We start from the raw sequence: 15,311 nt of genomic DNA on the forward strand, positions 1-15,311 counted from the left end.
TATACCCCCTCCCCCTGTGAAAAAATCTTTGAGTAAAACCCCCTCCGAAAAAAAATCCTGGGTACGGCCTTGCCTCTACAATGGGATTCTCTTATTGATTTGTAGTTCTGTTTGGTGTATAATACCCAGGACGGTATCATGACTTTTGTTGGGGGGATTTCTTTAGGGGGGGGGACATTAAAAAACACATCAAAAATTTGAAATTGATATTTAATCCCTCTTCATTTCTGTGAATACTTCTGGTCTACACAGCTATTATGAAAGCAAAGAGTAACATTAAAAACCCGTATAGGAAGGGAATTCATCTCAACCTCTACCTCATGATCGCAGAAACTTTGGAGGGTGTTCATTACGTCAGAAATTGAGAGTTAGTTCTTTTTCTTTATAATTCAAAAGTGATTGGAGATCAATCACCGCGGGAGGGGAGGGGGGTATTTTCCGGGGTTATTTTCCGCAAGGGGTATTTTCCGGGGGGGGGGGGATGAGCGCCAGCTCCCTGCCTAAGACTATATTTATATTTTCTTTTGTTCTGAATTGGCATCATTTTGCAGAAAGAACCAATGGTATTAGCCAAGAACTGGGGTTATTGAGAAGGAGATATGTTACGAAAACCATGCTTACACTATAATATGTAAAAAAAAAAATTGTCTTCAACACATTTTGATGGCACTTTCTTTATAATTTACCTCCCCTCGGCCTCCTTTGTGTGGAAATATATAATCCAAATTATATATTTCTTGTATGTTTTTCTGTTTCTTGATTTTGCCATCGTTGATTCAATTTATGGGTGAAAAGATCAATTTATGGGTCAATACACGGTGAAAAGAAGAGTAACACATGGCAACATGCAAGGGACACTAGGGGTCTGGGGATTAAGTATAGTGGAAGTTAAAGCTGTTTTAACAAATTTATTTAGTTAGTCTAAAGCCTAAGGCTTTTTCCCCAAAATTTATTTAGTTGATCTAACCTTGACCAATTTTCAACTAAGCTATGTTTGAATATTTTAATAGCTGTTTATGGAATCGAACAATCAGCATATAATGATATATATATATATCACATAATAGAATATTACAGTCTTTGACTGTACAAAAAAGGAAGAAAAACAACCAAAGGCACATGGGAAATTGGGAAATTCCAAAACAAAAAGTTAAATTATATTTTCAACTTATTGAAAAATAATTTTATTTACTACTTCTTGATGGATTAGTTTTGCCACACGGCCTTCCAAGATCGTGTACAACTTTTTGTCTCATGGATTTCCCGGCATTATTTGAAAAACGATCAAAAATAAAATAAAAAAAAAAGTTTTTTCAACTGAAAGTAGGGAACGTCAATAAAACTTAAAACGAACAGAAACTATTCCGTATATGAACACCTCGTTCTTTACGCTAAACTTTTTATTATTTAAAAAATAGAGTCGTGGCAAAGAGTCAAACTTAGCGCCAAGGACGAGTTGTTGACGAGGGGGCAGCCCTTTCATATGCAAATTAATTTATGTTAGTTTTAAGTTTAAATGTCCCTCATTACTTTCAGTTGAAAGTACTTGTTTTTTTTTATTTAATCAAAATAAAGTTCATGACAACGTTCCGCATTTTCTCAATAATGATTTGGGTAACTCTTTAGGGTAGAACAACTTGCCTTAACAAGTACTACTAATGCTAACAGCTCATTGCAGTTGCAGCCCGTGATCAACAACAACCAAGCACCCTGTGCCCAACACAAATCAGCAAACATTCCTCCTCCCCCATATGCTCAAATCTTCATTCTTTGCTCTGTCCACAATTTCCATCTTTTTTTAACTTCTCCTTCTTCAAGGATGTCCTACTATTTGTTCGGACCAAGACGGATGGCCAAGAAGCATGATTCTAGACAAACTATAATCCTTGATTCTAAGTGCTGAGTCCAACTTAATTTCACCTTAAGTGCTATTAAAATTTCAACATAAATCAAACATAAACCCACTGTATTAACTTATCTAGATATATCTAGATAAGCTTATAGATCTAGATTCACTTATCGTGATCTAGATAGATCACGAGTTTGGGAAAATTCGTTTAAGGCCTTAATTTTGAAGAGAAAAAAAAATCACGTGGACGTCGCATTCATACGGATTTAAAGAGCAACTTTCATCATTTTTCACCGGGGTTGATCGTATCGTTTCGGTATCTATGACATCATGTGAAATTACACAAGATGATGCATGAATCTGAGCAGCTAAAGATAAAGGCTTGGAACAAGCGACGAGAATCATACTGAATCGCAAACGAAAGGCTGCAAAATGGATTTTGCGGTTAGAAGACATATCAAAATTACAATGGAATGAAGGGACATGTTATTTTAGCGTCACTCAAAATAGAAGTACCGAAAGTAAAATTAATGATTGTCAATCGCCTCCCAAGAGAATATAGATCTTATAAAAGTAATGCTTCTGGGGAGGCATTACACATAATACACAGGAAGGATAAACAGGAAGGGTAATTAAATTCTTGTTGCAATTTAATTCATCTAAAGAGCAATTGAGAGAAAAACGGATGTAATGTAAATAAAGCAGAAGAATAAAAAATAACGATAACAAAACTTTGCATAATAAAAAAAAAGAGTATTTTGACTCCAAGTCCAGGTGCCTTTTTCAACGGAAAAGAAAATAATCAAAGGAAAAAGAAACGGTTTTTTAGATTAACTCATCTAAAGAGAACGACAACCAAACACAAAAAAAGAAAGAAAAACGACAAAAAAACACATAAACAAATAAATACAACTCATATTTAACTCTTTCAGAACTGCAAAAACCGTAATTTTCTGACTGGTCACCGACAACCATACGTCATTAGTACGAAAGATGATTTTCCTCTTTAAAGTCAAATTAGTAAATGAGATGTATTAAGAATTTTTATTTAAATTAAACCCATTTTCTCTCTCAAGTTTTGTAAATGGAAAAGCAGTATGGTTTGAGAAATTAATCCAAACAGCTAAAGCAAAAGGCATAGAAAAAAGGTCTGCGGTAACGATGAACAAAAATGAAGCACAATGAAATCTGTGGTTAGAAGAGAAGCAACAGCGAGAATCACAAAGAATCCCAGGAGAATACAAATTCAAAAAAGTATGATTCTGATAAGGATAAAAAAGAAGGAGGAAATAAATTCAACGCCAGATTTTCCTAATTCAATTTAAACTGCTGGCTTGCCACCTCATGACTTGAAACTAAAGAATAACACTATAATTATACTGATTTGTGATTCGAGAATCACATACATACAAGCTTACCACTTGCCAAGTGTCAGGGAACGAGCAAAGCTCGGTCTACTGGTACTATTATTTACACAATAATTTGAGTAGAACAGAAACAAATTTTGTAATCTTTTTTTATATATACAGGTTTTTTTTGTCACATTTTGTTTACATTTCAGCAGTTTTTTGTCTACGTTTGACTTGCCGCAGTCTTTTTTTAAAAATCAATTTAAAAAAATTTTTTTGAAAGAAAAGTAAACAGCTAGAATAAACCGTAGAAGAGCAGAAATAAAGTCCAAACAATAATACAAACTTAAAAACGAACAGAAATCACTATTAATAAATAAATGGGACAAAAAAAAAGAAATTACAATGAATAGTGGAGTCTTCTAAAGCCTTCTAAATCTTAAATAAAAAAAAAAACAAGTTTTTTTTTAACTGAAAGTAAGGAGCGACATTAAAACACAAAACGAACAGAAATTATTCCGTGTATGAACGCCCTGCTCTTTACGCTAAAGTTTTTTATTGTCTTAACAAATAGAGTTGTGAGAAAGAGTCGAACTTTAGCGTAAAGAGCGAGGCGTTGAGGAAGGGACAGCCCCTTTCATATATCGGAATAATTTCTGTTCGTTTTATGTTTTAATGTCGCTCCTTACTTTCAGCTAAAAAAATTGTTTTTTAAATTTAATTTCTGAAGGTTTATGAATTAATGCAGCTTTGATTTTGGCTCACCGCACGTGAATAATTAAAATGAAATTGGCATATTAATTTTACCTTTTTGGCTAAATGCCTTTCTCGAAATTTTGTTGTGACGTAACTTACGAATTAACTTACGTAACGAACTTCTATATCCGTATGTTTTTATTATTTTTATTATTTTATATGTTTTGAATTAACTTACGTAACGAACTTCTATATCCGTATCTTTTTATTACGTATATTAGGAAGTTCGCCCCCTAATCAATACCTCGCTCTTTACGCTAAAGTTCGAATTTTGTTCGAATCACAAACCTCTGAGTCACAAAGGCTTGTTAATTAGAATAGATAGCTCTTTTGAAAGTACTAAAAAAAAACTTTCGCGTAAAGGGCCAGGTATTGACTAAGGGGCGAACCCCCTCATATACGGGATAGTTTCTTTTCATTTTAAGTTTTAATATTGCTCCTTGCTTTCAGTTGAAAAAACTTGTTTTTTTATTTAATTTCTGATGGTTTTTTAAATAATGCTGGGAAATCCGGCGCCCCCTTCATAGAAATGTCCCTTCTCCCAAGGAAAAATCCTCCACGGAAAGATCCTCCTCCGTAACCCCCTCCTCCGACCCCCCCAGAAAAAAATTCCTCATGAAAACGTCTATATTCTTCCCTTTAACCAATAGCCTACTATATGTAAACAATGGGCAAAGTTAAAAACTTACAGCCCTTCCCCCGAGAACTGTGGGGGATTAAGTCATCCTCAAAGACATATTTATTAGATTTTCGACTATGCTGAACAAAATGGCAATCTCGAAATTTTGATTGGGTGACTTCGAGAAAAAAAATGAGCGTGGAAGGGGGCCAAGTACGCCAAGTTGCCCTCCAATTATTTTGGTCACTTAAAAAGTTTTGGTCACTTAAAAAAGGAACTCGAACTTTTAATTTCCGTTTGAATGAGCCCTCTCACAATATTCTAGGACTACTGGATCGATGCGATCACCCATGGAAAAAAAAAAAAATAAATAAACACGCATCCCTGATCTTTCTTCTGGCAAAAAAATACACCATTCCACATTTTTGCAGATAGGAGCTTGAAACTTCTATAGTAGGGTTCTCTGATGCACTGAATCTGACGGTGTGATTTTCATTAAAGTTCTATGACTTTTAGAGGTTGTTTCATCGAAAATAAGGCCAATTTTCTCAGGCGCGTAAGTTTTGATGGGTAATACTAAACTTAATGAAACTTATACATTTGAAATCAGCATAAAAATATGATTCTATCGACGTATCTATTGATATCAAAATACCGTCTTTTAGAGTTTCGGTTACTATTGAGCCGGGTCGCTCCTTACTTACAATTCGTTACCACGAACTGTTTGACCAGAGAAATTTTTCTGTCTCAAAGATAAACAAGGTCAAAGTTTAGCCTGGTAAGTGGTGCTACCTGTGCCCTTCCCTACTTTTCAACTCACTAAACGACCTGATTTTCCTTTGTATTCCATTGTTGGAATAATTTTTGGTTTTTTGATTTAAGATTTTGACTTACTTTTATATTTTTATATTTTAAACCAAATTTTGCAACAAATTTTAATGATGATTTTACAATACAATTTTTTTATGGATGGGGAGGAGAGGATAATTTAAATAATTGAATCGAGAAAATGCACAACTCTTGCCTTTTATAGGGCTGAAGCCATCCTGAACCCTATAATGTTATTACCTTGAATACAGACGAATATTGACAGACACAATTTATTATAAGAATCTTATTGTATTGTACTTTGTTTTACATGTTTTTATTTAAATAAACACATCTATTTGAATAACAAAATAAATTAGCTCATTATTTAAAAGATTTCATTACTTTTGGTAATTAAGAATCAATGCAACAAAACCAGTTTCCGGTTGAGGCTCCCTTGTTCTAACACTTTAATCGAGGTGTAAAAAAATGAGAATTTGGACTAAGAATCAATGTAACCACATTTATCTTTAAAATTATTGTCTTTGATAAGCTACTCTTGGCCCCGCTAGGTCAAAATTAGAAGTTCACTTGATCCCCAAATGCAATATCTTTAAAAATCTACTGTTCTTGATAATTTCTTCTTGGCCCCCCACCCCCCCCCCTCGAGGTCTAAAATCTTCTTCATTCTTCCGCCCATTATTCCCTCAGTGTGCCCACTGGGACCTTTAAGCTTTTAATTTATACCCTTAGCCATACCTGACAACACGGTTGCTCCCAGCGTTTTTTCCTGTAATTAAACATGCCCGTCAACGTGTCCTGAAAGTTTCAATTAAATACTTAGCTGTTCCAGTGATTTTGCAAATAAACCCTTTTAACAACCAGGATGCACATTTTTATCATCTTTTGATTTAGCTCAACACTCCCTTCTAAATTCCCTGAAAGTTTCGACTTACCAACCGTAGCATTTCCAAAGATATTGCAGATACAACCTTTGGACAACCTGGATGATCACAGTGTCTTTTGAATTAGCCCAATATCCTCCTCAACATTCCCTGAAAGTTTCAACTTAGTGCTTTTGCTTTCCTGATATATACCCCCCTCAATCTTCCTCAGACCCTTCAACATGCCCTGAAAGTTTAAACTTAATATGTTTAACTGTCCCTGTTATTTTGCACATACATCCTTTTGCAAGCCAGGATGTACATAGTGTTTTTTTTTTTTTTTTAATTAACTCCTCCCTCCTCAACATTTTCTAGAGTATAAATATATGATCCTTAGCCTTTCCTAAGATACTGCAGATATGCCTTTTTGACAACTTGGATGCAAATAGTGTCTTTTGAACTAGTTCAACATACCCTGAAAGTTTCAACTTAACAACTGAAGCACTTCCTGAGATTTTCCGGATACGCCTCAAACATTCTCCTCAACATTCACAGAAAGATTCAGCTTAATACCCTTAGCTATGGATATCAAATTCTTAGGAATATATCTTAGATATGACCTGAAGTGGGAAAAACAGACACAGGAGATGATCAAACGGGCAAACCTGGGTATCCTTTCTTTAAAACTCCTTGGTCGTCCTGGTGTCCCCACCCCCCAGCGATTGCGTATTTTCCTTATTTTTATCAGACTGCTTGTTGAATATACTTGTTCTGTTTGGCATTACGGCCTGGCTTCGGACCAGAGGAACCACCTTAAAAGGATCCAATACCGAGCTCATCTGGTAGTTTCTAAATCTTCCAAAGTCACCTATTGCTCCCTTTTAAAAGAATTTTCCCTCTTCGGCACAACTTCCCTTTTGGCACATTTTCCTTTTCGGCACAACTCTTTCGGCACGTCGTGCTGAATTTCGTTTCAAACTTAGTGTCGGTATTTTGGCAAATCCCCGGCTTCGTGAAATCTTTCCCTCCCCCGAACATCTCCCTTCACACCAACAGCTCCCGCGATAAGTAGCTGAACTGGTACCTAAAATTCAGCCGGTACCAGCACGACATATAGCAAATAGTTTACGCAAATAGTTCTTTTCCCTCGTTTGTCAAGACCTTTAATACTAAATTCACTCGTCAACAATTGTACATATTTATTTGTTTTAGTTCATTATTCTTTTTATTCGTTGTTGACTTTAAAGGTTTTTTTCTTTAATTTGAACTTAGGGTTCTTTAACTTTTTTTACAGATAGTTGGCTATTTTAATTTCTTAGGTTTTAGTTCGACTCCGTGGTATGGTTCTGTGGTATTTCAAGTCAACATATAAATTTGTATGACGATGGTAATGGCTGTGATTTTTATGTTTAGTGCCTTATCTTTTATTATGACAAAAACTGCCACTGGTCGACATGACAGTGTAAGGCGTTTGACAATAAAATCGTTTGATTTCAGTTTTCAGCTATTCCAGATATATTACAGATATGTCCTTTTGACAACCAATATGCTCACAGTGTCTTTTGATTTAGTCCAACAACCTCCTCACAATTCCCTGACATTTTCCAATACCCTTAGCCATTACTGATATATTGCAGATACACCCTTTTGACAACCTAGATGCATATAGTATTTCTTGACTAATTTCAACCCCCTCACCTTCAACCTTCCCTGAAAGTTTCAACTTAGTACCCTAATCCATTCTTGAAATATTACAGATACGCCCTTTTGACAACTTGGATGCTCATACTGGTTTTCGATTTAGTTCATCATCCTCCTCATCATTGTCGGAGAGTTCCCACTTAATACCCTTAGCTGTTCCAGAGATATTGCAGATATGCCCTTTTGAAAACCATGGATACTGAGAGTGACTTTTGATTTAGCTCAACATCCTCCTCAATATTCCCTGAAAGTTTAAACTTTATCCCCTTAGCGATTACTGATATATTGCAGATGCACCCTTTTGACAACTTGGATGCACATAGAGTTGTTTGATTAAGTTTAACACATCCTCAACATTGAAAATTTCAACTTAATACCTTTAGTAATTCCTGAGATACTGCACATATGCAGTTTTGAAAAGCGGGATGCCACTTTGGAATGCCGAGATTCTTTTTTAAAGTAATTCAACATTCCTTAAACTGATACTTTTAGCTGTTTCTGAGATGTTGCGGATTTTGGCCAACATGGATGGATATTTTGTCTTTCAATTTAGTTCAGCATATGCTGGAAATTTTAACTAAATAGCCTTATCCTTTCCTGATATATCGTAGACACACCTTTTTGACAACCAGATCTTTTGATTTAGTTCAACATCCCCTCAAAATGCGCTGAAAGTTTCATTTTAATACCCTTAGCCAATCCTAAGATATTGTAGATAGACTACGCTGTTTTAACAGCCTGACTGCATATACTATCGTTTGATTTAGTTTGACATCATCCTTAACATTCCCCAAAAACCGCATCGCAACTTAATACCCTTAGCCATTTCTAAGATGAATCAGATACTCCCTCCTTACAACCTGAATGTATATTGTGTCTTTAATTTCAGTACAACATCCCACTCAGTATTCCCTGAAATTTTCAACTTAATGCCTTTGGCTGTTGCTGAGATACTGCATATACACCCTTTTGACAACCTGGATATATACAATGTCTTTCTATTTCGTTCAACATCCCCCTGGACCTTCCCTGAAAGCTTCAACTTAAAAGCCTAATCTGTCCCTCAGATATTAAAGATGCGCCTTTTTTGACAACTTGGATGGACAAAGTATCTTCTGATTTGGTTCAACATTTCCCTCGACATGCCCAGAAAGTTCCAACTTGGTATCCTTGGCTGTTCTTGAAATATTGCAGATACCCACTTTTGACAACCTTTATACATACAGTAGCTTTAATTTAGTTGAACGTCCCTGAAAGCTGTCCCCCAACGGGTCCTCCTTTCCCAATAATAAAACCAAATGTGAGCAATGGACAACTTGCGTAATTTACAACCCTTGCCCTAGGGGCTGTTGGAGTTATTCCTGTTCATGGAGGCATATTTATTGGACCTTCTTCGACTATTTTGAACAAAATGGCTACCTCAAAATGTTGACCAGATGTCTTTTAGGGTTAACTGGGGTCAGTTAAAAAAGGTGTTGGAGGGGGTTTGTTTACACTCCAATCCGTTTTTACTCTTAAACATGCATTAGAACTTTCAATTCCCAATCCATTGAGCCCTCCCTGAGGTTTCTACGACCACTCCTTCCACACAAAGTTTCTAGGTAAAAAAAAGATATTACATATTGCTCTTTACTGAGATAGCGCTATTGCGCTTTCCATGGTTTAGCTCTAAGCTCACAAATTGAGCATATTCTCTTCGTTAACACTTAATTTTTGTTCTTTATTTTTTTTTTTTTTACCTTTCTTGTTTAACCATTTTATTTTTTTCATTTCAGCTGTAGAGCCATAAGGGGATAGGAAGCAAACAGAATAAAATACTAAGTCCCCTCATAGACGGATTTGGGTTTCAGCTATCTTGGTGTATCCACGTGTGTCTCATCATTTTTCTTTGACCATGGACTAGAACTTTCTTGGACCTTATATTTTCTTGGACTCGGCTTTTACTATAATTAAAATTTCCACACTTGTATAAAAGAAGGAAACTACAGAAAAAAAAACTTACTGGAACTTGATGACTCATTCGTTTTGGTTCATCTTTATAAATGAGCGTATACGATTTGCTACGAGGCAACCGAGGATCATAGTGAGTGGGAGGAGGCGCACAAGCTAAAGATGAGAAAAACACAATCAATCAAGGGAATCAAGTAAAATACTTTTATTGTGACTCTACTAAACAAAATCCTATAGTCCTAACTCACAGCCCTACATTAAGATACTATAATATTAAATAATGAATACAAAATAAAACGTTCACAAAAATACAAAATAAATATTAAAAAAAGCAATTTTAATTCAATCTTGATACCAACCATGTGGGGAATGCCTGCACTAATCTTTGTAGAAGCTCGTACAATTTTTTTTCTTTTTCTTCTTTTTTTGTACATTCATTATATCATTAGTCATGATGTCATACAGTCATTATGCGTGTGCAGTGTTTTCATGTTCTTTCTGCTTATGACAAATTTATATGAAAATCAGGACATGCATTCACAAGTAGCATTTAACCAACATACGAATAGGGATATCAATAACTCGTCAGGGGATCCCTAAAGCTTGAATCAACTATATACCACCCTTCTGGAGAAAAAAAGGCCTTTCTGTGGGCGAGAGGGTATGGGGTGCTTAAACCCTTTCTTGAGACCAAATTTTGCAATCTTGCTAAACGGTTTAAATGAACCTAACGTGAGGTAAGTTATCCTCCACCTACTCTTCACTTGAATGTGCACAATTACGTTAGGTATTAAGCATGGGTGGTGAGGGGGCTGCCTCCCTCCTGTTATTGTAGGAAAATGGTGAGTTTAAAATGAAAAATTGCATTCACATTCTCACCTGAGGAGGCAGTGGTAGGGGGCATCCCAATGAGTAGAGTAACTTTGCTCCTATTTTAACCCTAAAATAGGTTTGATAGTAATTTTACACAGCAGATCTCATTCCAATCAGCATAATCATACCTCTTTGCTAAATTGGGAATTGAATCTTTTTTTTTTCTATTCGAGCTCCACAAGTCTTTTTAAAAGCATAAATTCACACTCAAAGGTTATTGCAAGGAATACCATCCACATGTTTTAAACAGTAGAACAATGTTAATCAAATACTCACTTTCATTTTGCTTAAATACAACATGAACTTATTTTCCTAATTGCTATTTCTACTATCTTCCATCTAAAAATGTTTTGTCAATTTGGCTTAAGAAATAAGTTTACAACTTATCTTCTGTGTTAGTTCTGACAAAAACTCTGACGATGATAGGCTGGGAACAAAAGGTTGGAGCTGTTCTGGTGTTGTGGGATGGTTGGGGATCTCTGCCGCGTCATAGGGTCTTTCCTCCATTCTATCCATGGAAGAGAAACCCTGCTGGTTTGGGACCAGGGTGATTCTTTCACAAGCTTACCAAACCAGAGCCATGACTGCAAATATGACTGCATGACTGCAAATAGTGCTTCAGGGTGATCATGACGAGAAGTACCCCACGAGGAAATTAAAGCCTATTTAACAACACATCATTCCTCAGGATTTACACTCATGGATAATTCTTCAGCATTTTGATTATTTTGGTGGACTTTTTTTGGGCTGAATAACCTCTACTTGCTATGTTGTCTATTAAGGGCTCCCTTTAGTCCTCAGTTTTATAGACAATAAACAGGCAATTGATTCAGAAAAAAGAAAGGCTTTACTGAAGAAAAGCTTGGTCTTAAAATAGTCAGCCAATAGAAAAGCTAAAGTGCTTTAAAAATAATTCTCATTCAAAATAAACGGCCCTTGGGTTTGAATAGTCTTTCATGAAAAATCAGGACAAAAAGTCAAACTATTGCGTAAAGAGCGAGGATTGAGGAAGGTGCAGCCCCCCTCATATAATGAATCATTTCTGTTGGTTTTAACTTTTAATGCTGCTCCTTACTTTCAGTTGAAACAACTTGTTTTTTATTTCATTTCCGACTGTTTTTCGAATCATGCCACGAAATTGCCTTCCCTCCCCCTTCCGCCGTGTAACGTTTCTCCTAGAAAATTTCCTCCCCGCGACCCCCCCCCCTCCCTGCAGAAAATTGCTTCAAAAATGTCCGTATACTTCTCAATAACAAATACTACGTGAACAATATGGACAAATTACATAATTTACAGCCCATTTCCCAGCAACTATGGAGTATCATATCATCATCAAAAGTACAGTTATTGGACCTTTCAACTATGGTGAATTAAAAGGCTACCTTAAAATTTTGATTTAATGTCTTTGGGGGGAAATAGGCATGAGAGGAGGGCAAGTTGCTCTCCAATCTTTTTAGTCACTGTAAAGAGCACTAGTACTTTTGATTTCCTTTCAAATAAGCTTTCTTTCGATCTTCTAGGACCATTGGTTCAATGAGATCACCCTGGGGAGAATGAAAAAAACAAACAAATTAACTAAAAAATAAACACGCATCCATGATCGTTCTTCAGCCAAAGAATGCAAAGTTCTACAATTTTGCATATAGGAGCTTGAAACTTTTACAGTCGGATTCTTTACTATTCTGAATCTAATGTTGTGATTTTCGTTAAGATCATTTTATTTTTGGGGGGCATTTTTCGCCTTTTTTGAAAATTAGGTAAACTTTCTCAGGTTCATAACTCTTGATGGGTAACATTAGACTTATTGGACTAAACATATTTGGAATCAGTACAAAAAGCCGATTCTTTTAATATACCTATTGTTATCAGCATTCCGTTTTTAGTGTTTTGGTTACTATTGGGTCGAGTTGCTCCTTACTTACATTTCGTTATAGTTAACAATTCATTACATTGCATTTCGTACCTCACCATCATCGATCACAGACGGGAAGCACATCTTTGCAGAACATGGCAGCATACAGGCAATTAAACAAAGACCACAACACCATGCTGGACAAAGACCACAAGAGCTTAATTGATAGCAAGGTGTGAAAGCTTCAAGAGGCTGCCAAGAAAAAGGACATAGGAGCCACATACAATATCCTGCGTGAGCTCTCAGGTCAACGCATTTGTATTAACAAAGATCTCCAAAAATGCCAGCAGCAAGAATATTCAGGACCAATCAAGGTGCCTCCACCAATGGGAAGACCACTTTGACAAACTATTAAACTCAGAGCCACATGACCAAAATAACATCCTGAAAGCTGAAAACACAAAATGCTGGTAAAATAGGTGAGCTGAAATCAGAAACCTTGAAGACTGGTGGTCCATCCATGATCCTGGGTATGCAAATCAGCAAATGTAATTTCCTAAAATCTTTTACACCTTATAGGTAGGGAAGAAGTAGATGAATGAGATTTAAATTACCTCCCCAGATACTAATTCAGGCAGTAGATCTATTTTTAAAGTTTAGTTCAGAGAGTGTGGAATTTCTCAAAGTTCTTGAAAAGCCACTCTCCTAGAAGGCTGTACAATGCTTTGGTTACAACACATTTTTAGTCATGTTCACAATTTCGGAATATTTTTTGTGCAAACAATAGAAGAAAGCTGTATTCAGATTTTTATAAGTATACTAAATGTATTCTTAATTTAAAACCATGTACAAAAAATTTGGTCTTGCACTGGATCAACATTACTGACCCCAATACAGCTCTCACTAAGCATCAGACAGCATCCTGAAAGTCAGTTGAGACAAGTAGCCTTTCTGTAATAATGTGTCCTTAAGTATCTGTGTGTATGTATATAGTATCTCAGTTACCATTCATTCCTGTTGTTTTTGTAGTGTACAGTCTCTCCTGTGTCTATTTATTTACTCCATTTGTAATCTTGTACCGTTTTTCGAATGGACAATAAAATATCTATCTATATATCTAAAGTATATTTTTCAGCAGTGACTTTTCTTCTATATTATTCTACAGCAATCAATCAGCAGGATGAAAAGTCATGCAAAGTATTGTGATTACTGACAGTGGGGCACAGTATATATAATTATGCAGTATGATCTTTCCCTATCTCACCCATTATAAAAACCCGGACCGAGGTGCGAGTGCTCCAGAAAACATATAAACATAAGCGACATTAGATCTTTTCACGGGTAGACAAGTCAGATCTCTCTTGAACGCGAAACTTGGCTTCAATGTTGGAACACTAATTTTGAAGAAACTAATTTTAAATTAATTTATTCCAATACATACATGAAAATCGGTAATTAGTAGTGCAAAGTTATTATTAGATGTTTTTAGGAATTAAAAATAGGTTTCGAAGTCTCAAGTTGGTTTCAAAGGCATTTTGAGAAAGTTTCTGCCAAAATACGTGTTCCAGGGTAATTGGACCGCTGATGGCAGATCAAATGAGAGGAGCTGTTTGTACGCGCCGGTATAAATGTATATATATATATATATATATATATATATATATATATATATATATATATATATATATATACTACAAAACTTTACGAAAAAGAAAGTTTTTTTTAAAGAAAAGTAAAGGCCATATGAAACTTAAGATCAGTAGAAATAGAAGCCTAGAATAACTCAAACTCAAAAACGACCAGAAATTATTATCAAAGAATAAAAAGGGAAAGGAGAATAATTGGTATGGCTGTAACACTACATATAAGTTTATATAAATGTATATATTGTGGGCTGTAATAATGCAAATGGTAAATATAACATTGGTTTACGAATGGAAAGAAAGAGAAGGAATAAATTTACGACGATAATCCAGTTAAAAATAAGTTTTATTTGAACAATGCCATAAAGCGATGACATTTGGTTATGATATTTGGCGCTTCGCATTGATATTTCAGTTTTAAAAGTTTTATCAATTTTCTGAAAACTCCCTAAGAATTTTACGAAAAACACTTGTTAACAGACGTTTGGTATTTTCTTGGAAAGGGCTATTGTGGCAACTTTTACCACAGCAACCAATAATTAGAACCCAAGTCCTAAAATTGGTCTCAATCAGGAACCCTTAATGCTATTATTTGAAAAAAACTACGTTTTCTAAAGAGTTAAAGAGGCTGAGTTACAAGGTCGAACCTTAAAACCTACAGGGATTAGGAGGCACAGTTGGGGGGCTGCCGCCCCCAAACCCCCGCTTTCGCAGCCTGTAAATAAAAAAAAAGTTTTTTAAAGTGAAAGTAAGGAGCGACATTAAAACTTAAAACGAACAGAAATTATTCCGTATATGAAAGGGCCTGTGCCCTCCTCAACGCCTCGCTCTTTACGCTAAAGTTTGACTTTCTCACAACTGTTTTTTTTAAACAATAAAAACTTTAGCTTAAAGAGCGAGGCGTTGAGGAGGGCACAGCCCCTTTCATATACGGAATAATTTCTGATCGTTTTAAGATTTAATGTCGCTCCTTACTTTCACTTTAAAAAACTTTTTTTTTATTTACAGGCTGCGAAAGCGGGGGTTTG

General features: G+C 35.6%; 2 protein-coding genes across 3 annotated transcripts in view; both read right to left on the minus strand.

Moving 5' to 3' along the window:
- Positions 1-15,311, minus strand: part of LOC148939157 (uncharacterized) — a 459,905-nt gene that overhangs the window by 336,119 nt on the left and 108,475 nt on the right. The gene's annotated exons all lie outside the window — the stretch shown is intronic.
- The window catches only part of LOC148939163 (uncharacterized), a 121,784-nt gene that overhangs the window by 96,521 nt on the left and 9,952 nt on the right, over positions 1-15,311 (minus strand). For both annotated transcript variants that reach the window (XR_016143514.1, XM_089106545.1), the window contains exon 3: positions 9,968-10,071. Coding sequence is in view for 1 of the 2 variants with exons in the window: in XM_089106545.1 (XP_088962671.1) it covers positions 9,968-10,071 (104 nt within the window). In the remaining variant the exon portion in view is untranslated. The remainder of the gene's footprint in view (positions 1-9,967; positions 10,072-15,311) is intronic.

This window comes from Artemia sp. Qi Xiang Cuo, chromosome 21 (genome assembly GCF_049724085.1).
Source record: "Artemia sp. Qi Xiang Cuo chromosome 21, ASM4972408v1, whole genome shotgun sequence".
Taxonomy (NCBI): Eukaryota; Metazoa; Arthropoda; class Branchiopoda; order Anostraca; family Artemiidae; genus Artemia; species Artemia sp. Qi Xiang Cuo.